This window comes from Camelus bactrianus, chromosome 10 (genome assembly GCF_048773025.1).
Source record: "Camelus bactrianus isolate YW-2024 breed Bactrian camel chromosome 10, ASM4877302v1, whole genome shotgun sequence".
NCBI lineage: Eukaryota > Metazoa > Chordata > Mammalia > Artiodactyla > Camelidae > Camelus > Camelus bactrianus.
Window position 1 is genome coordinate 43,758,735 of NC_133548.1, and position 23,989 is coordinate 43,782,723.

Genomic DNA, 23,989 nt, shown 5'->3' on the forward strand with positions numbered 1-23,989 from the left:
TTAACATTAGGCAAAATATTCTTCAAGGCAGAAAGCATTGCTAGAGATGAATTGTTACTATATGATGACAAAAAGCATTTGCCACAAAGATATAATTCTACAAGTGTATTCATATAATAAAAACACAAATTCATAATATAAGGCAAAATATCCAGACGTATACAGAGACAAAATACACCATCTGGTAGAATAATTTTAATACGCATTTCTCAGAAACTGATCAGATTAAGAGGACAGAAAAGATCAGTAATGACAGAAAAGGTTCAGACAAGCTGGATGTAATGGGCAAATGCTGAACACGCACCTAACTGGAAAAATGCACACACCTTGCAAGTACACATGGAACATTCATGAAAACCATCCCTGTTCTAGTCAAGGCCACAAAGCAAGCATCAACAAATTCCAAAATGTAAGTATCAGAGACCACTTTAACCACAACACAATTAAGTTAGCAATCAATTTAAAAAATATATTATCAGAAGAGGGTATATAGCTCAGTGGTAGAACAGTGGCTTAGCATGCACGAGGTCCTGGGTTCAATCCCCAGTATCTGCATTAAATAAATTAAAAAATTAAATAAAAACCTAATTACCTAAAATATATATTATTATATATTATCAGTTCATTTGTTACTTGAATTTATTTGTTCTCTTTCAAAACCTAAGTAGAGAAGAAAATGATAAAGAACAAATATTCAAAGAAGTTAAACATGAATATACATTAAGCATAGATACATACTGCAATGGTAATTTTATCTGTCAACTTGGCTAGGCCATGGCACTCAGATATTTGGTCAAACATTATTCTAGATGTTTCTGCAAAGGTATTTTTTAGATAAGAGTCACATTTAAATCAGGAGACTTTAACTAAAGCAGATTTCTCTCCATAATGTGAGTGGGTCTCACCCAATCAGTGGAAGGCCTTTAATGAAAAAAGACTGACCTTCTGAAGAGGGGATCTGCCAGCAGATGGCCTTAGGGTTTGAACTGCAACAGTGGCTCTTCCCTGGGTCTCCAGGCTGCTGGCTGACCCTACAGACTTTGGACTTGCCATTCCACAATCATGAGAGCCAGTTCTTTAAAATAAATCTCTCTTTCCCTCTGTCTCTGTCTCTTTCCCTCTCTATACATACATACACATACGTGTGCGCACGCACGCGCACACATACACACACACACACATATTATTGGCTCAATTTCTCTGAAGAACCTGGACTAATACACATTTATCTATTTGCAGAATAAATAATATACACATATTCTATGGTGACTGATCAGCCAAAACAAAAGTCAATTCTTTGAAAACAGTAATAACAAAGATGGTCTCCAGTAAGACTGATCAAAAAGTAGAAAGCAGACACAAATAAGCAGTATTAGGAATAAAAACAGATATAACGTATAGCAGATCTCAAAAAGGTAAAGTGCGAAAGCCACATGTAACAAAATGGAAAACACTGGTAAAATACACAGATATCTAGAAAATTTTAACTTGCCAAAATTCAATAGAGAAGACATTAAAACCTGACTGTCCATAACCATTAAAAAAAGACAATCTTCCAATAAGAAAATACTAGGTCCACACAGTTTTGTAGGTCAGTTCCTATAATTACAACTATAGAGAGCATTTTAGGAACAAATGATAATTCCAATTTTACTCACACTTTCAGAGAAAAGAAAGTGAGGCTACGGAGCCACAAAGGAGTGAGGGGCAGGCTCCGCTGGCCAGGGAATTCCCAACACCAGAAGGATGGCTGCTGGACAGGGCTCACCACCCCACTGTGGGGCCTTCTGATGCAAAGGGCAGTCTTTGACATCTCAGCCCACTAGACACCTCCAAAACTCTGCCCTGACTCTCCTGGGGTCAAGGTCAGAGCAGAGCAGTCTCAGCCTGAATCCTGACTGGGAACCAGGAGGCCGGGTTACTGACGATTGCTCTGGGCTGATTCCCCCGGGAGAGGGCGGGGCCAAGACCAACGAATTGTTCAGAGCCCCAACTCAAAGGCAGCCTTTAACGTCACAGCTGAAATCAATCATGGGCCAAAGTGAGTAACCTTAGTCTTGATCTGAACTTTCTCTGCCCCTACACAATCTTTAAAAATAAAAAAAACCTCAAAACAAAAAAACAGATACTAATCAGAGTTGGCAGAATCGCCCAGACAGAGCAACCTCTTTGTTTAACTGTCATCAAACAGACTCCTTCTAACTATTCCTCAACAACAGGTAAAGCTTACAGGAAACCGTATGACTAACCTCCGGCCACGAGGAAGAAGAATAAGGAGGTTCTCTGGTCCTATGAAACATGTGGCCTCACAAAGCAGCCACTGACCCTGTTAACCCACACATTAAGCCCTATGCAAAATTAGCATTTGTGGCCGTTGCTCTGGGCCATCCAGAGGGATGTAATTAAGCAATCTAGAGTTCAATTGCAATCGTCAACAGTGTAATTCAATTATGGTGTTATTTGCAGGCCAAAGCACAGTGACTACTTAGGAGGGAGGGAGACTAGTTCAAAGGTTAACATCATACTGGAAGTTATGATAATGGTCTTTTGTATTAGAAACAAATCATTTTGACAAAAGTCCTGGGTCTTTTAACAGTCACCTCTCCCCAGCTTTCTGCATAAAATTCTCAGGTTCTAATTAAGTGCAGTCCCATTCAGGATACACCCATTTAAGGTCTCAAGAATTCAACTTTGCAAGGAGTTTCACTTACCACTTCTGCTTCATTTCCTACTTCTGCTTACAAGGCATTTCCTTTTCTCACACCTCCAGAGACGATGAGTGACTGGAGATGAGGGTCACCCTGAGTAGCTCTGAGAGGGAGTATTTGGCACTTGTGTATCAGGACATCCTCTGAGCATCCCTGGCCTGGTTGCTTCTACAAGTGAGAATCTCCTGCACTGTTTGCACTGTTGACATCGATTGGAAGAGGGGGGCACCTTTTTTGCATTCAAGGCTTAATTACATAAACATTGATATCACGTGCCCTAGGTAAACTTTTTGGAAAGTTTTGCAAAGTGTAGAGTAGCCTATCATACTAGACAGTAATTAATAAAGGGAAATTCCTTGTTATCGTGTGTTATGATTAATAATCAACACTGAAGGATTTGTGTCCATTTTCATAGGAATCCACATTGTTTCTTGCATAAACGCCTGCTATTTGAGGCATAATATAGGAATCCCATAAAAATTTCTTCCACTGAAATAAGTGTCATTGTGTTTTCATAAACTGAGAGAATACAGTCCTTGGGCACTCGTTTGAGTATTTTAACAGATGCAAAAGCAATTGCGTGTGGGAGGGAAGTGTTGGCGGCACTACTTGACATCCTTCAACTTCACATTAATGAAAGAACAGAAATAAAGAATGATTTAAATGTTCACACAAAAAAAGTCACTTCTGCAGGATCTGTGTATCATGCTGGGGTGCCCACAGTCTTCAAACTTTCCTTCAGCTGCTCCGCCCTTAAACAAAGGAAGCCGCTCTTGGAAGTCGAAGGTGTAAGAAAAGAGACCAAAGCCACTGTGGCCAAGGGACCAGGAGCAGGACTGGACCCTCCTGGTTAACTCTGCTCCTGCAGATGGCCCACAGACCCCCGGCGCTCAACCACACATCACCATGAAACCGACCCCCGGAATGGAAGGAGCCCAGAAGAGACTCACAAGGTCCTGGACACAAATCTTAGCTCTGCTGTTTATCAGCATGAGAGCTGGGGTGGCAAAAATAAAGTCAATCTGAATATCAACCAACCAAAGACTAACTTAGACCAACCAAGCACTGTTCTAAGCACCTTCTTTACCTTAATTTAATCTTCCCAACAATAGAAGATGGGTACTATTATTACCACTGCTTTATATATGAGGAAACTGAGGCTCAGAGCAATTTGCCCAAAGATCCCACAGCTGGTAGTCAGTAGCTAAGCAGGGATTCAAACCCCAACAGTCTAACTCTGCAGTCCACACTAATAACCACAAAAACCCCTCAGATCTTTGGCCCCATTTGGGCCAGCCAATTTGAAAATGAGGATGTTATTAATAATCTGAAGTAAAAGTATCCCATACATAATTCAATAATTATCATTCTTTTCATCGCAAACAGCAGAGAACATATGCCCTCCAGACACACACTAATAACCTCAGTGTTGAATTATCTGCCAAATAGCTCCTGTCAAACGTCTGTGTGAGCCAATTACTGCTTAAGAGATGGTTCACAGGATGCGCCAACCCCCAGAGCCTTCAGAAAAATTAGCGAGTTGTTATTCCAAAAGAATCAGCCAAACAAAGGCATGAGTGGAGAAAATAATCCACAAGGTTCAGTCCACAGCCAGATAGAGGACAGGTACAGAGACCAACAGCCACCTCCTCATCGATGTAAAGGGGAGCTTACTCACAAAAGTAAATAAAATCCAAAGCGACAAATACCTGATGCACCTATTCTGTGCTGAAGACCAAGAGGCGCTAGAGATGGAGCTGCAAAGCCTTCGCTGTCAGAGCTGCCATTCTGGTGCAGGAGGCAGATCATAAACAAAGAGACGAATATGCACATCATAGGTCAGCTGGTGGGAAGTGCTATGAAGAAATAAAACCAGGACACAAGGATGGGGTTTGTGAAGCAGGGATGCTGTATTAGAGGGCGTCAGGGAAGGCCTCTACCATGGTGACATTTCAGCAGAGATCTGACCTGAGTGTACTTGGAGGAGAACATCTCAACAGAGAGGACAGCAGGCACAAAGGCCCTGAGACACCAGTGCTTCAGTGAATGAGCCAGGGGATGTGGTGGGAGGTGCAGTCCCAAAGGCAGCCCGAGGCCAAATCACATATGGCACTACTGGTCATGATGGGGACTTTGGTTTTTTTCTTTGTTTGTTTTTAAGTTTTTAAAAATACCTTTATTATAGTATGATTCCTGTACAGAAAACTACACATATTTCAGATATATAATTTGATGAATTTTAATAGATGTAGACACCAATGAAACCACCACCACAATCAAGATAGCTAACATTTCCATCACTCCCCAAGAGGTGCAATTTTCCAACTCCCAACTTATCCCTTCTCACCTCCTTTACCCCATGGTAACCATAAGTTTGTTCTCTCTGTCTATGAGTCTGTTTCTGTTTTGTAGGTAAGTTCATTTGTGTCCATTTTTTAGATTCTACCTATAAGTGATCTCATATGGTATTTTTCTCTCTCTTTCTAGCTTACTTCACTTAGAATGACAACCCCCAGGTCCATCCATGTTGCTGCAAATGGCATTATTTTATTCCTTTTTATGGCTGAGTAGTATTCCATTGTATATCTATACCACATCTTCTTTACCCAGTAAGACAGGGGACTTTGGATTTTCATCCTGAGATGAGAAGCCACTGAAGAGTTTTGGAGGGGAAAGAGTGATGTGATTTGATTTATGTTTTTGGGATTACTCTGCTGCTTTGTGGAAGATGGTGAGAAGGGGGCAAGCGCAGAGCAGAGACCACTCAGAAGACTATGTGTTCATCTTGGAGACCGAGCTGAGTCTAGGAGGCAAACACAAGCCTTAGACAATGAAAACCACAAAACCCAAATGGACAAAGGGCCTGAATACATGAGAACTCGGCTGCAGCCCTAGAGAAGACTTAGTGTGGTATAAAGACTTTTTTGTTCCTCAGTGATTTATCAAGAGCTAACATGTTACAGCGCTTGCTACGTGTCAGGCTCTTTTCTAAGCACCTTACGTGCATAAGCATAGCAATCCTCTTAGATGAGCACTAGCATCATCCCCACTTTAAATATGGAGAAACTGAGGCATGGATCATGCAGGTGGCTTGTTGTAGATCTGGGATTTTAACCGAGCAGGCTGGCTACAGGTGTTCCTCCTACCAACCCACAAAGAACACCTGGGAATGTCTTAGACTGACTCTCTGCAAAACTCTCAGGCCTGTTTCAGAGAAGCCTGGGAAGCCTTTCCAGAAGGAACCCCCCAGGGTGGAGGCCTAAGGAAATGAAGGAGGAGAAAGCATGTCATGCTGGAAGGGAAGAAGGATGGTGCTCCAGGTCCTACACAACCCACACCAGGGCCCCGCCCTCCACAACCATCACAGATCCCAGACCACGGCAAGTACCCCCCACCTCCACCCTCGAGCTACCAGACGAGCAGTCCTTTCTCACAGAGGGGATTTTGCCAGAGGCTTTGTCATTTCAGGAAGGCTTGTGTGGGGAAATTAGGAGGTAGGAAGAGAAACTAACCCCACACAAGGCTGCCCATTCACCCATCACAGCCATCCAAGAGCCCTGCACACCTCCAGGGGCTCCTCTTTGCTCCCTGGCTGGGGGCTCAGCAGTGCTGACAACATTTGCTGGTCTGAGAGTCTAACCCTATCACTCTGATCTCAATGCACCTGAGGCCCTGGAAGTTTCCAGATGAGATTCTGAACAAGAATTGCTAGGAAACCCACACTCTTGACTGTTTCCCCTCAATTGGGCTTCAGGGACTCTAACCTACAGGAGAGCATCCCAAAATACGGCACCTCTGAAAAGTGGGGTGTTAGTCACCACCTCTCAAGGGCCCTTCTCTCCACTGAGAAATTACGAGCCTGAGAGATGACAGCTGGAACATGTGACAGGGCCACCAAAACATGAAGAAGCTTTAAGACACAGCACATCTCCTCCGCCCTACGCACAAAGCCCCAGAACCCTCAGTGCACAGGAGGTATCTTTGCAGAACGGAAGGAAAGGCAAAGGGGCAACATCAGATGCCCCATGCACATCCTGGGTCTCACCACACTCAGCCCAAACTTCTCCCCTCCAGCCTTCGCTCCACACAACGAGGAGCAAAGCCCCAAAGAAGCACGTTCAGGCAGCAAACAAGGCCTCTGACCTACATCAGGTAGGGCAGAGAGAACACCTGGGACCTCTGGGGAAAAGATTTCCAACAATAGGCTTGTTCTAACTAATACGGGCTTCAGCGGCCCCCTTCAGGGAGCTCATCAGCCTGAACAGCCTGCTGGCAGCCTTTTCCCTTAACAGTTTTCTGGACCTTTTCTCGAGAATGTTCCTCACTGGCTAACGCAAACATAAAGCCAAACAGCTGCAATGGATTGAAAAAACAATACAGAAAGAGCATTCTTCAGGTGATTAGGTGAATCGATGCAAACCTGCCTCCTGACTCCCTAATGTACTGGAGTCCGGCTGGGAAAGGGAGCTGCCACCTGCAGTAGGTGGCAGAGTCTGCAAGATTTCAAGTTTCAGCTCGACTGCAATGAGCCATGATGTGCTCTGAACATTTTACGACAAAATCAATCTGACTGAACCCAAACTGCCTTGCAGCCAGGATCCAAACTGCGACACAGTCATACACATGCTAATATCTGGTGCATCCCTAGTCTCAACAGAGACCTAGACTCATGCCAGATATCAGAATCCAAGTTTGTACCATTCAAAAAGAGGTGGCACACACAGTAAACTAAAAGAAACCCAACGGGGGGCTTCTCTCTGCACTGAAAAAAAAAAAAAAGAAATAAATGTCCAGTGAGAGGAAGCCGTTTCTCAGGGCGGAGGACCAGCCATCAGTCATCAGGACCCTGACCGTACCTGCAATGATCCCATCCATCTGCTCCAGGGCAGCTTCCAGCGCGTGACTTGCATCAGAAGCCATGACTCCTGCTTCCTGCTCAGGCTCCTCCTCTCCTACTGAAAATTCAAATATAGAACAAAGGAAAAATTACTGAGAGTTCCATGTTACATGCCCACCAAATCCTCTTGCTCCACCACCGCACAGCACGCTCACGGGCATCCTAGATTTCTGACATGCAGTTTCTACCATCTCGATGGCCTCTACCTCTTGGCACCAGTGCTGTTCCTCCGTGAATCTTCAGCATGTGGTCCCATTTGCTTCTGTCATGAAAAGCCACTAAGGCTCTCCAGAGTCCCCTGCAGCAGTGAAACAGTGATCGCCTCTCCTACCATCACTGTGGTCCCAGGCTCCAGAAGCTCCAGCCGCCCTGGAGAAGGCTCAAGGCTCCCCCCATATCAGGGAGAGCACACAGCTGGCGGGGACTCCATCAGGACGTGTCCTGCAGCCGTGAGTCACAGCAGGTATTAGCCGTCTTATATCTGCATTTGTCCGCATCTGGGATGCTCTCCTTGGGAGGCTGTGATCCAGACTTCAACTGCCATTTTCACTTTTCAAGTGAGCCAATGTGCCCTGTCTAGGAAGGCTACGGGCACACTGTCGTGGGTGGAGTACCATGCCAGGAGCCTGGGGCACTGTCTCTTACCATTTTAGTTCTGTTCTACCCAGCACCATTCAAGGTGCAGAAGGCCATCTTCTCAGGGCTGGAGAATTTCTCCAAAAATACAGCCTAGCCACCGCTCCCCTAAGGCTGAGTCTCCTCTCTAGTGGGAAGGATGGCAATTGGTTCCATCTCTAGATAACTCTGCCTCTTAGAAAGGTCTTTACACTAAACTGTCGTCTTTGCAGCCTCTTCTTATTTTTCTTGCTTCCCACCCCCTCCCTGGTAGCAGGGAGAGACTTACAACAGCATCATTAATCCTAAGAGACTTAGGTCACACCTGTGAATGGGAGGCAGGCGCTATTGTTTGCTCATTCAGCAAAGCCCATGCCTGTGCACAATGGGCCTAAGTGCTGCAGAGAACAGAGACAGGGCTCCCACATTCCAAGGGGGCACAGCTCAGGGAACAGGACGTTCTGTTGCTCATTTTCCCCATGAAGTCAGATCTCTGGCAAGAAGAGAGGAAAGTGAGCCACCACAGGAAAGTGGAGAAGAATGTTAGGACCCCAAAGAATCACACTGGACAGTACCAGGCAGGAGCAGTTCAACACCCTGGGTTCAAAGCCAGCTCTGCCATTTACTGTATGATCTCTGAACCTCAGTGTTCTCATCTGAAAAATGGGGATGATAACAGCACCTAACCCACAAGGTTGACATCTTGATTAAATGAGTAATCAATATTTCACAGAAAATTTCATATTGTATGTCTTAAGTGCTCGGTATACATTAGCTTTTTTTTTTTTTTTTTTTGCAGGGTGGGTGGGTGGTGGTAATTAGGTTTAATTATTTATTTTAACAGAGTTACCAGGGATTGAACCCAGAACCTACAGTGCTAAGCATGCACTCTGCCACTGAGCTATACCCTCCCCAGCTACGTTAGCTTTTTTTTTTTAAAGTGAGGAGATAATCTCAGGACACATCTGTGCCAGGACAGCTCACTGGATTAGGGACTTTAACCGAAAATGGGGTAGGCTCAGGGAGGGAGAACCCAGGTAGATCCAAGAGTCTGGTCCTTTGGAAGAGGTAGGCACGGCAAAGAAAGATAAGCCACTATGCATGTGGCGAGGGAGGGCAGTGACTCATTGGTACAAAGGCCAAGGGGTCAGAAAGGAACACTGAGCATTCGCAGTCGGAGAACCACCACATAGTCAGCTCAGGGGAGTGTGGACAGGAGCTTGCAGAGGGGGCTGGAGCCCCACTGGCACCTCGAGGCTATGGCAGGAGCCAGACAGGGCTGCAGCAAGGACAGAGCACATGCCAGAGCAAATCTGGGTGCAGATCTCAGGGTGTGAATGGGAGCAATGCTGGGGGCAGGGCGGGGGGGGGGGGGTAGAGGCAGCAGAAACAGGGCAAGATTCGGCACACTCACACCTATTCGGCCATAAGGGATAGTAAAAGTTTAAAGACCTACTTCCCTCTGAGGAAGTTCCCAACTGCTCCCAGGGAAAAAAAAAACTCAAAATCTGTACTGTGACGGAAGGAAGCAGCCGGCAGGATCCAGCTCTGCCGACCTGACGTGGCCCTCCCATGGCTCCCCATGCTCCGGCAGCCATGGTCCCTGCACAACTCCCAGCACTCTAAGTCAACTGAAAAAAGTTGAGTTATATTTTATTCGGAGGACTTTCTGAGGACTCAAGCCCAGGATACAGCCTCTCAGATCACTCTAAGAGATTGTTCTGCCCAGGCAAGAGTGGGACCAGGATATATAGGAGTTTTTGCAACAAAGATGAGGGTCAGAACATCAGATTACAGTTAATTAAAGAAAACCAGATATCTCAAGTTGAGGAATTTAGCGCTTCTCTATGTATGGGAAGGTGCAAAGGTCTGAGCTCACTGAAGTCATTCCTTTGATGTGCACCTTAGCTATCTAAGGCCAGTATCCTGAGCTCGCACATCCTGAGTTCCCTCAGGGTGCACTGTTGGGGGCAGTCGCAGAGGCTGGACTGCCTGCTTGTCTGCATCCTGAGTTCCCTTCATTCACTGTCATGGGGTGGAGGTAACAGCTGATGACTTGACTGTCACAGCATCCTTTGTTTACTGATATGGGTGGTAATGTTTTTCATTCACACCCTTTGCCGACCCTCTGCCCTGAGCTCACTTCCCCAGCTCCCTGCACAGCTGATCCTCATCCTTCAGCCAGCAGCAACCAAGTCTCTTCTCAGAGACGCCTTCCTTGCATGCCCCTAATTCAACCCCTTTGTAGCACAGTGCCTCCAAATTCTAGTCCATCTGTTTCCTTGCTAACTGGCCTTGCTCACCCTCACTGTGGAGGCAGGTGGGCCCCATCCGCCTCACTCACCCCTAAGTGCCCCGTGCCAGCAGAGTGGCACAAGGAAGTTTATGAGTAAATACCGTGAATCAATGGATGGATCTATGTGGCCAGCATTGCCTGAACTGCTGTGCACTGGGGGGATACTGACAAATCAGACCTAGTCCCTGCCCCACAGACCATGCAGTCTGGTGGAGAAGACAGAAGTATGACCAAATAATTATGACCCAGTGTGAGGCATGCTGAGAGAGGCAGGGAGGCAGTTTCCCTGGGTCTTGAAGGATGGGTAGGCACTTTCTCAGAAGATAAGGGTGATTCCAGGCCAAGGGGGCAGTGCGTGAAAGGCAGGGGAGCATGTCAGGACAGGACGTCGTTGGCAAACGTCAAAATGGTTGATGAGATTATACAGGAGCACCCAGCTGCTCCCCGTGAGTCAGAACCCTCCACGGAATTCACAACACCTCCACAAGGGCAATTAAGGAGGGGCGCTTGGGAATCACACCCACATCAGGGATCTGGATGTCCGTGCACCACCACTCAAGTGGCCTCAGATGTCAACACGATCGAGACTTTTAAAAAGGAAGATCTCATATGTCAGCCTAGCTGGGGCCTTAGCACTGGGGTGAAAGGTGAGAGGGCAGTTAGCAGGTGCTGAGCCCAGGGGGCCCAGTGATGTCCCCCTGCCACAAAAGGGCCCTAACAGTGAACCGTGGGCCCTCTGCCCAGGGATGAGTTGGTACTTGGCAAAGAGCAAGCTGGGTGGACCCGTGGGAGCTGGCGAGAAGTGAAATGTGAGTCAAGGGTGTAGTATATTCACAGCCCAGGACCTGGGCCGTCAAGACTGGGAGACCTTGGGAGCCAGAACCTGCTAGGGGCAGCTGATGAGCTCAGTGCTGGGTCTGCGGTGACGGCAGGATGCAGTGAGAAAGGGCTCTGCCGGCCTCTGGTGCCAGGCGGCTGTGAGGGGTCACTGGTGTCAGGGACAGAGGGGACCGCTGAAGGGCCAAACATACCATAGAAGCGACGCCTCCAGCCCCATCAATGAACACGGACACTCTGATGGAACAGGGAAGCCACGAGGTCACCAACCACTGCTATCTTGGCAGCTACAATCATTTTCTTCCCTCCCCAGGTGGGAGCTCCCCGTAAGGAAGGCACCCTGGGACAATCCCTGCTCTCGAGGACCTTGGGGTCTCAGAGGCCAAAGTGTCACCCAGTTGCATTTAGTGCTCTGTGTCTTCCATGTCTGTTCACCCCCCCAGAGTCACGCACCACTCTCAGGAGCGTGGGTTCATCGGGGATGTGAGGAGAAACAAGGTGACGAGGCCAGAGGGCACATGTGGAAGAGGCAGTAACCCAAAGGGCTGGGAGAGAGGAGAATCCGGGTCAAACTCCAAAGGGGCCCCATGAAAGGCAGGACGACCTCTAGGCAGGTGGTGGGGAGTGGAAGTGAAATCATCTTCTCCACCCGTGAGAGGGGAGCTCCAGCGACCACCCAGGGGCCTGTCAGCAGAGGAACTGACATTGTGCCCTGGGAGCTCTAAGGAGGGGCGCCCCGGGAGCTCTAAGGAGGGGCGCCCCACCAGCCCAGGAAGGAGAAGAGCAGGCAAAGGAGGACATGGTATCCTTAATGTGTTCAGTCCAGTGACAGCTGCCATATCGGCCAAAAGCAGTTACCCTGCTCTGGACACTTGGACCATTAACAGAGCCCTACATTTGACACGGACGGGCAAGCAGCCTTCTCATACCAAGGAACTGGCCCATCCTGAGCTACAGAGATAAGGAAGGGAATGTTGTGTAAGAAAAGAAAATGTGCGGTCCACCCGTCATGCAACCCTCCCCTCCCCAACAGGCCTCTTGAGATGCTGTCATCTTCCTCCCCGTGATGGTGCCTGATGCTGGGCTCCCCTAGGACAAGACTTGACCCTCCTCTTTGCTACCAGCCAGGAAGAAAACAACCCTGCAGCTGAGAGACCAGCCAATGAGGAAGGAACTACCATGTGTGAAAATGACAGTGTCTGGTGACAGCTGTCAGAGCCACATGATCTGCGCCACACAAAGGCCAGTTTGGCACCTCCAAGTTAAATAGGGTGCAGGGTTAGGTGAAGTTTAGAGGGTGAGCCACAATTAGCTGCCCACCACCTGGGGCACTCCAAGGCAGTGATTTAGATATGGTATTAACTACTTCTGTGCTCAGCAAAGGAGAATCAGCAGTAGGCAGGAACTGCTGACTAAGACAAGTCTTGGGTAAGTAAATCTTAACTTGCCTCACCCATCCTGAAATGCAAGCTTCTATTCCATTTTATAAACTAGCTTTCTCTTCATAAAAGTGGCAACAGGATGCAAGTGTTTTGGGGAGGCTTGGACTGTCCTGGATGGAGGAAGGAATCAGGAACAGATCTATAGTCCCTGGTACCCTCCAGGGTCTCCTGGGCCAGGGCTGGGCCCTGACACCTCACAGCTGCAGCCAGATAGGGTCCAGCATCACTGGGTAGAAGGAAATGCCTCGGGCCAGAACCCTCAACCAAGGACTCACCACCCCCGAACTTGGACTCATCTCAGACCTCTTCCAGCCCCAAAGAGCCAACAGGTGGTAAGGAAGTATCACAACATCTCAACGAGCTGAAGACTTTTCCCCACAGTTTACTGGTCGCCCATAAACCACAGATGCTCACTCTTCAAATGGTTAAAGAAATACCTCTTGTTATCCTTGAGCTGGGGAGATGGCCTCTGAAAAGGATACAGAAAACTTATCTCTTTGGGATAGTAGGGCAAGAAGCCATTTTCAGCACTTAAAAAATAATAATAAAGATGGAGGAAGACATACAAAGAAAACTGATGGCAGTGCCTACATTATCAATTTCATCCCAAGTCGACCAATATTAACTTTCTTTCTAAAGGACAAATAGGAAAGAACATAGAGTTTATAGCGAGACAATGCTGAGTAAAAACCTGGGCTCTGCTATGTAATGGTTGTGGGTCTTTAAACAAGTTACCTAACCTTTCAGAGCCTCAATGGTCTCATCTACAAACTCAGTATAAAATGAATCTCATTGTTTTGGACAAAAATAAACAAGAAAGAGACCTCCGATAAATACAGCAGATTGAAGTCAAACATCTAATTTAGCTACCCATTGAAACAACAGGAGGGAAACTTATTGGGAAAGACACAAACCCACAAGGACTTGGGGAACGTGATCAGAGACATAAGGGAGATGGCCGGGCAACAGCTATGCAGCAAGCCTAAAAGGGCAGTTGGTCCATGTTGGAGGGCTTCCCAAAGCTCTGGGAGAGAGTTCTTCAGTACCATGAAATTAACAGTACATCTGCTGCATCTGACCATCTTAAGAGATTTATATAATTGCTGAAGAATTTGTTCAACTCAATGATAAGAAAATAGCAAACTAAGTAAATGACAAAAGAACTCTGAGGAAACTAAAAAGTAAAAATAATCATAGTCCTTACAATGAAACACCATGCACATACGGATTTAACAGAAATTGCACTGGCAGGATGGAGGGGATGGAGAAGTGCTTGTGAGTGATGGGAGCAAGACTGGAGAGAGAGCTCCCATCTCTCTCACCTTCTAGGGTGGGAATTTGGATGTCACAAGACAATGACAACTGAAAAAAAATAGTAAAGTGGCAGAACAAGCATTTTTTCAGTGATCTGGGTAAAAATACTGAAAGAGTTTGAAGTGGCAGCATCTGAGGAAGAACAATGGGGTGGGTAGATGGGGAGACGGCTGTTTTAACAAATCGTATACAATTATTTGACCCTTTAAATTGTGTAGATATCTAGTAGTGATAAAAAAACAAAAATAATCACAAAGATTTAAAGAGATGATATGGGTGGGCTGCCTGGCACAGCGTCGAGATTCGATTCATGTGGGTTCCTTTCTCCTCTTAGCTTCCCTGAATCGGGCAGGTGCCTGTGAGCTACTTGCTAAGAGTTTATCCAGCATTTCTCACTTAATCCCCACGTGCCACTGAGGAACTACTCTCCCCCTTACAGACCTGCCTGAGGATGCCCACTGCTCTTCCTCCCTTTCTTCCACGTGGTTTTGAGCACAGGAGGACCTAACTTACCTTTTAAAAAGATCCTTTCGGCTACAACTTGGACTGAGGATGGGGGTGGGGTGGGGTGGCAGTGCAGCAGTGAACACAAGAAAGCCAGGCAAGAGATAAAGGTAGCTTGGACCAGAAAGATCGTGGCAGATGTTCTAATCCTTAATGTATGTTGACGGCAAAACCAGTCAGCTCAGCTGATAGACTGGACGTGGGCTGATAAGAAAGAACGTAGGGTTTATAGCCAGTCTTGAGTTAAAACCTGGCCTCTGCTGGATAATGGCTGTGGATAATGTGCATAATGAGAGGAGGGAAACAGGACTTCAAGTCTTTGCCTGGGAGCCTCTGGGAGGGTGGGGAGAACCACAGGAGCAACAACACGGGTGGTGGGGTTGGGGGATGAAATCAAGAGATTGGGTTTGGAAACACTCAGTTTAAGATGCCTAGGGACACCAAGCAAGATATGCTGAGTAGGTATTTGGAAATACGAGTCTGAGAGTCAGAAAGAAATCTGCCCGGAGACAATCCGGGAGCTGTCTGCATGAAGGTGGGACTTAAAACAACCACGTGAAGCAACTGTAGTAGCATAAGACAAAAAAAAAAAAAAAGGAAAAGGGAGAGGCCCCAAGACTCTGTAGAACACTCCAACATGCAGCGTGCAGCTGTCAGGGAGGAGAACCAAGGCAGGAGACTGAGAAGGAAGAGGCAGGAGAACTGAGAAAGGGGTGTCCCAGAAACCGTACGAAGGGTTCAGGGTGGAGGACGCAGTCAAGGGTGCCAAGCGCTGCTGAGTCAGACCAGAGACCATCTTCTCTCCAAACACTCACTGGGGGTGATCTCACCTGCTGCGCCGCTTCACCTGGCCCTGCACTACCTCACCCTAGGCTGCAGTAGCCTGACTGGTTGTCCTGCAACTGGTTCCAGGCAGCCTCTCCATTGGCCCTGCACTGAAGACTCACCAACTCAATGCTCCTCCAACCTGGGTGTCTGTCCGGATCACCCGGAGAGCTAACAGAGCAAGAGGTCCACGCTCATCTCAAGGGAAGAGAGCCTGGCCTTTGCATGCTGACCTAGCTGCTCAGGTGCTCCTGAGACTCACAGAAGTTGAACCACCAGTGGAACACAAACACGGCTCCCACCCAGGCCCTCTTCTGTTCAGAAAGTCTCCGGGTTCACCGCCAGCCAGTGCAGAATCATGCTTCTCACCACATCGGCTCAACCTGCACTCAGAGGCAGCTTTAACTTCCATCGTACCCCCTGGCAAACCTCTGCCCCATCCCAACCAAATGTCTTATCATCAGTGGACAGATTTCTAGGTGGTAGTTAATTGCCTGAACCAGTTACTTCCCTGCTTTTATGCCCATGCCAGCAGCCTTCTCTGCTAACTTCCCACCTTCTCTTCAAGCCAATTCTTCCCTGAAACTCTCTGGACCTCGCTCACCTAAATGTGATCTCCCAGTCTCCTTGATCTTGCAGGAAAGGGATGAGAGCAGCTGTGCACACCCATCTCCCCTGCAAGCCTTTTACACGTCTGGGCCCCTGAGAGCATTGCCCCTTCTGTAAGCCCTGTAGAAACTTTTAAAGATTTACTAATAAAATAAAATTACTCATCAGTCCCCACTACCTCCATTAAAAAAGAAATAAATAAACCTAATTATCGTCCCCCCACCAAACAAAACAAAATTATTCATTGTCATTGGGAAACTAAAGCCTGGGGGATTGTGAGGGCTGGCAGCAGGAGGCCCCATCGCCTTCCCACACCTGACACCCACCTCCCTCTCCAAATCCTCACATTCAGTGGGCCCCCATAGATGATCTTTCCCAAACTGCTCCCTGCCCACCTCAGTGATGCTGCCACAGTCGCCAAGCCAGAAACCTGGAAGCCATCCCCAGCTTTCCCCTCTCTCACATCCAGTTGGTCACCATGTCCAGTAAAGTATCCTTCCTCACCCCCCTCAGGTCTGTCCCCTCATCCTCACCTGCCCGGCTTCGGGCTACATCATCTCCCATCAGAATGACTGCAGTGGCTTCCTGGCTGGTTTTCCTGCCTGCAGCCTCACGCCCACACCCCACTCACTCTCACCACTGCTACCAGCAGCACGGGCGTGGGGGTCCATTTCTCAAATCTAACCATAGCACCCTAGCACTTGTACAATTTTTCACCTGCTGCCTGTCACCCAGGAAACGACCCAAAGAGGAAGCTAAGGACCCTGGGGACAGTCCAGAGCATGCGCCCTGTAGCCAGGCTTCTGTTCGGATCCCGGTTCTTCATCTACTCTTGGACAAGTTCCTCAACATTGCTGAGTTTCATTTCCCTGTTCATAAAATGCAGGTGAAAATATGCATTGTGGGATTGTCGGGATTCAATGAGACGATGTATGTGGAGGTCCTCTGCACGTAACTGGCTGAGAGTTCGCAACCACAGCAGTAACAGTTCCACACCTGGCTCCCACCAACCGTTAGACTGCTTTTACTCTAAGCCTCCCTCAGATGCAATGTTTTAGGCCAAGAACCCAATCCAGACTGCTCCATCCCGACTCCCTCTTTTGAGGCCCAATTCCAGCATCATGATTCCGAGGATCCTCTCCTTCCCCCAGCTGGAAATGACTCCCCAGACTTGGGCCCCCTCTCCACGCTCATGACAGATTCCCTCAGCACCCGGAACTCTCTAGAGCACTGGCCACTTTATGTGTGAGACTCCTTTGACTGAGTCGTCGCTCCTCGTGGGCAGGGCTGTGTCTCTGAGCCCAGAGCTCGGCCCAGTACTGGCACAAAGCATGTGGTCAGCTCATGTATGTTGAGTGGATGAACACAACAACATGTCTGCCCACGGGAGGCAGCTGGAGGCTGACGGAGGGCAAAATTCCACCGCATCTGTGGGTTAGTGAAACAAGTAATCTGCTTCCTAAATACAACAGGACTGAGACAGGAGAGACATTCCCAATCCAGAAGAAATAAAGAAGTCACTGATCTTAACTGGAAGCTGAGAGGCTCCCAGGGATGGCAGGCAAGTCTGTACCTGGGGGCCTGAGGCATGACTGAGGTCTTGTCCAGCCCTGAGGTCCTTGTCTCCATGGGGATGGGCCTGATGGTGCAGAAAAGCAGCACACCTGGCCTCAGAGCCAGGGCAGGGCCCACGGACACCCACGCTGTAGCAGGACTGAAGGACAAGGCCACAGGCATCAACTTTCCATCAGGACAGAACAGCCAGACACAGAAAGACATCCTGTCACAATGAAGGGGAGTCAGAGCAGGGCAGAGGGACCAGGATGCTGAGAAAGCTGCTGTCAGAACTGGTAACCGCTGTTAGTGAAAATCTGCGTCTAAGCAAAGTGACGAGGTGGGGTCTCCTTTGTCAATTTCTTTTGTCAACGAATAGAAGTTTAAGTAGCTGACGAAAGACTGCACAGGAGAAGATCAAAGAATGCCACTTAAGGTGAACAAGCGAGCTTAACTTGTCTCTGTCTAATCACGGTACCAGTAACTCCTAATAACAAGTGTTTGTTTAAAGCTTTTGGCTTCAGGAAGGTTTTTCCCCACACAAGGCTTCTCATTCCCACCTCAACATCCCAGGTCAGGCTGTTCTGATCAGTCAGCCAGTGAAGCTGAGACCGGTGGGGGCCGAGATCCATCAGAATCGCTGAAGGGCTCTAAGCCTAGGTGCAGGCTGGAGGTGCCAGCTGGTGGCCGGGGACAAATGCAATATTTCTTGCTGAGCATCTTTTTCCCGCTTTACCAGGTGAGTGAGCTGTGCGCACTGGGCATGCCCAACCACTCCCTCTTGGGCGAGTTCCAAATGAGCCCGAAGAACATTTGTGCGGGAGCCTGGCTCTGCAGAACCCACTGAAAGGAGTCCCTCTGCTTTCTGGCCCTTCCACTAAAGCCCAGTCCGGATCCTGCCCCATGTCACTGCTCCTCCAGCAGCCCTCTTTGGCATGTTCAAACCCAGAGGCTTCCATTTAAGCACTTACCCAAAAAGCACTTACCCTTCTCACCAAACCACAGCCTTTTAAACTGGGCTCTGTGATCCCAAACAGCTCCTCCATCAACAGGAAATAACAGCAGGGGGCTCAGACCCAGAACTGAACACCCTTCTCTAAAGACTGCTAAGAACAGCACCAGGTACTGACACCTCACCTCCAGGCACCTCCCGGCTTAGCCGTCCCCCAGACGCAGGGCAGCATACTCCTCCTCCTTGAAATGGCAGGCTTCTGCAGAGAAACACCACCCAGAGACCTGAGCGTGAGACACCTGAGACACCGTGAGCCCGGCCCACGAGGAGGAGCACGGGGTCTGGCTGAGAAACGGGTGTGAGAGCGTGAGGCTGTCATGCTCACACCCAAATGGCACACCTGACCCTCGAGGCTGAAGGAATGCTGGGGAGCTGGTATCTGAGTTTGCCTTTGCTTAATATTTTTAAACACTGGTTTCACCTTCCTGACTGTTCTCACCTCCCACTCTCTGCACCCCACCCCAAGCTGGTCCTTTGCCCCAGTTCAAGGATTTATTATTGTGGTAAAGAGGCTACAACACTCTCAGTGACCAAGGCCACAGGGCTGCTGAGGAATGGTTTGGGTAGATCTCAAAAGAAAAAGGATGCAGGTACTCCAACAGGGAGAGGGATTTGGGGGTGAGGCAGAAATCTGTGCCTCTGGAAACAGTGAGACAGGGAGCCAGACTGTGTCTAGGGGCAGAGCATCACCAAGACCCCATCAGTTTGCCCTTCAACGCTGTGCTCCAGACAAGTACATCTGTGTCCTCACCGTGGTGGGGCTCACTGCAGCCACTCAGAGAACTTGGGATGGAAGGTTCTTTTCCTTCCTTCTGGGAGTCTCAGAGTAGCAAATGTAAATGAGACTTCAAGGCTGGGATATGAAGGACCAGGTGAAACAACAAACACTTCACCTGCTCGAAGATCTAGCTGAGATCTGGGGGCCGGCTCCCAGCCCCACGGCCAGCCGGTGGTTCACAGTCCATCCAGTGATGGCCAATCACTTCGCGCCCCTGCAGGTTCCTCCTGTCTGTCAAAGCCGCCTGCTCTGCAAGTTCACAGACGGTTTCCTTCCTCCCTCCTGCAGAGGCAGCAGCCCCTGTGAAAAGGCTTTGTCCTCATTATCCCATTTAACCTTCCTGGTGATCCTGTGAGGGACATAGCCTCATTATCAGCCCCACTTCTGAAAGAGGCAACGGAGACACAAAGATATTAAGAGAGTGCCTGAGGTCTCTGGTTTCCCCACAGAGTCCCGCCTGTCAGTCACCTAAGTCCCCACCTGCTCGCCCCACCACTCTGCCTCGTCCTGCCGATTTGCTCAGCTCTGTGAAGAGCTGGGAGATGTGGAAGCTGGTTTCCATGTCCAAACCAAAAGACCTCAAAACACCTGGAGCCAAGAGACTTTCTGCTAACTCACACTCCCTGCACATCTTCATGGGGACACTGCCTGCTGCCCCCATTCAACTCTGTTACAAGATAGTATTTTACCCAAAAAAGATACACAGAACAGAAAACAACTGTCTCAGAAATGCATGACTGGGGATAGGGGGTATAGCTCAGTGGTAGAGCACACGCTTGGTGTGCACAAGGTCCTGGGTTCAACCCCCAGTGCCTCCGTTAAGGAGAAAAATTGTTTAATAGTAATAATAAATAAAATAAAACTAAATATATGTAAAAAAAAAACCAGGAAAAAAATTTTTTAAATATATGACCCATAAAAATCATATTTCTTTTAGATTGGTTTAATCTATTTAAACCATGCTCCTCTATCATCTGTAAAACCATGCAGTTGACGCTATGAGGGAAAAAAATGAATTTAACACTACGTTATTTATCTGCTAAGGGCCAAAAGTCCTTCATCTGTCATCCACGTCAATTGGAATGGAAAGGTTGCATGCAGAATTGGGCCTCTATCCAGGATCCGTGAGCTAAAGCCAACTAAACTTTGGCTTTTGCCCACTTAGACTTCAGAATTTCATAAATTAAAGGTCTAATTTTAAAGCAGCCATGGTGTTCCTTTGTGAGAAGAAAAACATCATTTCCCTGAAATTCCCAACATCTCAAAAATTAAGTTCAGATGGCGATTAACTGTGAATGTCAATTCTCCACCATTGCTGGCTCAACGCACAAGAAGCATGGAAAACATCACGTGGAAGTTAGTTTCCAAGATAAGCTGAGTTTCAAAAATCATTTCCTGAGCGTCTTATGGACGATGAGGTTCACCTCGTCATCCATTAGTTCAAGTCGGTGAACAACCAAGGCGCCTGACACCACGGAGGCCCTGGGGAGGGAAAAAGGCACACGCACGGCAACAACACAGCAGGAGGGGCATTCCCAGGAGAGGGGAGCTTAGTACGCTCAGGGCGCGGCAGAAGGAGAGACCAGTGCAGTCTGGGCAATCCTAGAAGGCTTCTTGGAGTAAGTGAGATTTCTCCAAATAGCAGGTAGAAATGCCAATGCACTGTAAGAGGAGTAAAGCCCCAGGTGTGGGGAGGGGTGGGGTGTGCAAAAGCTTTGTGTGGCCAGAGAGCAACAGGGGAAGAGTGGGAGCAAATGAGGCTGGGCCTCTCACAGCATCTCACCCCTAAAACTTGGCCTTTATCCATCAGGCAATGGGAACCACAGAAGGGAGCTGCCTGGAAGCTGCCCATTCGTCTCCAGCAATGATGCAGAAGCAAGCAAGGACCTGAGAGAAGAACCCTTCTCAGAGGAGCTCCCAGGACTCTCTGGATTCCCCCACCCCACAACCAAGCTACAGTAGCCTATCCCCTCCACTCGCCCACCTCAGGAGCCCTCCAATATCTTCCCACACTTCCCTGACTCAGTTTCCCCTTTCAGCACCCTTTACTCCAGACAGAGAGGATGGAGGCCTCTCTACTCCAGGCCCCATCAACAGTCAGCATACAGGAGCATCACCTGAAACTCCACCTACAACTCTCCAGTCACCTCCCCAGCTGGCACTGAACCTGCTTCCACCCCCTCACCCCTCCACCCAGCCTCTCAGCTCACTCTATCTCTCCGCCTCTGGCAACTTGCCTCCCAGGCAGGGGGAGAGTGAGAGAGGTAGAGTGAGCTGGGGAGCAGGTGTCTCCTCTTCCCTCTGCTCACAGATGCTAAACAACGCACACAGCTCCATCAGGCAGTCAGGCACCCAGATCTTTAACCTCGCGCATCCTTCCTCCCCGACTCCTCCTCAGCGAACTGCCCTGTATCTTTCTTTGATAAGAAACGGAATCCCTCAATTCCCTTTCTCTCCACCACAACCTCCCCTCCACCCTGAGATCCCCTAATCTAACATCACTGAGGTCCAACCTCTCAATTATTCCTGCAGGAGGCTGAATCTGAATCTCTCCCCCTTTTCTGCTCTTCCCTCTCAAACCACACAAACATCAAAGCCTCTGTGATGCTAAAACGCTTCCTTTGGCCCCACATACCCCAGCTACCATTTCTCCTCTGCTTCGTTGCCAAAGGGCTCGCCTCCCAGGCTCTCTGCCGCCCACCCGGGTGAGATTCCCACTTTTGTGCCTGATGCTGCTCCCTCATCCATCCAGTGATTTCAGGTCTTACTTCCTTGAGAGGCAGCACGTGGGGTTACAGCACAAACGGGAGAGCCAGGCTGCAGGGCTCAGACCCCCATTTCTGACCCTCACTCACTGTGTGTCCTAGGGCAGGATGCTTACCCTCAGTGCCTCAGCTTCCTCGTCTACAAGATGAGGCTAATAAAAGCACTTCCTCAGAGGTGGCTGTGCAGGTTAAATGAGTTAATACGAGGAAAGTGCTGAGACCAGCGATCCGTGTTGGCCAGGGCTGCTCTTCTCTGCAAACCCCCGAGACGTTCCTCCAGCACTGGGGACGAGTGCTCCCTGGGTTCCTCCTTCACTGAATGTCCTACATCTCAGCTTCACTCACTGCCTCATTTCCTTCTACAGGCTCTCCCAGGACAATTCAAACGTCATCTCCATGGTCACGACTCTAGACTGCTCTTGGAAGCTCAGACCAAAATTCCCAAATACGCATCAGCGTTCTGGCTGTCTCAGCAGATGCTGAGATTCAGCATGATCTGAAACTCTCAATGTGGTCCTGCCCTCACTTGGTATCTCAGAGCCTCTGGGGATTGTAGACCCCGCGTTCGCCTGGGACTCTTCCCTGACCCCCTCATCGCCTTCAATCAGTAGCCAGGTCCCTGTGCATCGCTCTGTGCAGGGACCCGCTTCTCCATCTCAACTCATTCCAACTGCCCCAGCCTGGGTTCAGGGATTCAGAATTAGGCATTGGAGGGCCTCCTCTCATCCGAGCAGTGCCTGGCCTCTCCCAGAGCAACCCACACGCAGGAGCCTGACATCCAAGGCATCTCTTAGCTGACCTCAAATTGTCCTGGACACAAGATGGTGATAACAATGGCTGCCAGTTATTAAGCACTCACTCTGCCCTGAGCTAAGCATTTAGATATATCTCATTACCTCAATATTCATAACTGTTATTATCCAAATTGTACAGACAAGGAAACTGAAGCTTGGAGAGGTGAAACAACTTGGTCAAATCACACATCCAGGAAGCAGCAGAGATGGGACTGGATCCCAGGTAGTCTGACTCCCAGGTCACGCCATTAACCATTTTGCGGCACTTCCTCACCAGGCCTGGCCACTTCAACCACGTCCTTCCGAATCCTTGATCCTCCAGCCACCAGGGAGCATTCTCATTTTGCTGTGCCTTTTTCATGTTGTCCCCGCAAACTAAAGCTCCCTTCTCTAGTCTCTGTCCATCAGAACTAATTCTTCAGAGCCCAGGTGATTCTCCTTCCTCTGTGGCAGCATTCCCACCCCTACCTGTGCCGGAGAACCTCTGCTGAGACCTACAGCACGTGCTAAGCCTCCATTCAGCTTCTGTTTCATGTTGCCATGGGGATATCCACTGGGAGGACACTGCCCGTCTCTTTCCTGGACCTCCTCACTGGGGGGCAGCTGCCTATCTGATTGGTGGGAATGAGAGGGAACTGAGCGGTGTGGCCCAGCCCCGTCCTTCCCTCTGTTTCCAGGGCCTCCCTCCATCTGGGTCCCTAGTAGAGGCGGGTGTACTAACTCAGTAAAGGGATGTACTGAGAACCCTATTCTCTAAACACCTTTATTAGCCCTGGACCTGGTATCTTGGTCTCCATTTGTCTGATTCCTGGTCTTATTTTTCAATTGATACCAAACTCAGAGGACATTTAAATGGTACAATTACCACACACACCCCACCTCTGACCACTCACTGTCAGTAAAGACTAGAGCAACAGTGCCCAAGCAGGGCTCGTCAAAGTTGGTCTGCGTGGCACACTGAGCACTGAGACCCCATATGGAAGTCTGAGTAGTGATCACTAGCAAGGAGTCCCCATAGCAGCCTGGGGTGACCCCCCAC

At 48.7% G+C, this 23,989-nt stretch overlaps 1 protein-coding gene and 1 non-coding gene across 21 annotated transcripts in view; one reads left to right on the forward strand and one right to left on the reverse strand.

The window, feature by feature from the left end:
* Nucleotides 1-23,989, reverse strand: part of PPFIBP2 (PPFIA binding protein 2) — a 147,796-nt gene that overhangs the window by 103,584 nt on the left and 20,223 nt on the right. For 16 of the 20 annotated variants that reach the window (XR_012509701.1, XR_012509703.1, XR_012509702.1 and 13 more), the window contains exon 2: nucleotides 7,565-7,663. Coding sequence is in view for 17 of the 20 variants with exons in the window: in XM_074372461.1 (XP_074228562.1) it covers nucleotides 7,565-7,663 (99 nt within the window). In the remaining 3 variants the exon portion in view is untranslated. Of the gene's footprint in view, nucleotides 1-4,417; nucleotides 4,565-7,564; nucleotides 7,664-18,587; nucleotides 18,656-18,738; nucleotides 18,862-23,989 lie in introns of those variants that run through there. The other 4 variants (XM_074372459.1, XM_045524044.2, XM_045524045.2 and 1 more) reach the window with 4 other exon arrangements.
* Nucleotides 20,138-20,209, forward strand: TRNAT-GGU (transfer RNA threonine (anticodon GGU)). The gene has a single exon. It is a non-coding gene; the product is annotated as a tRNA-Thr (tRNA).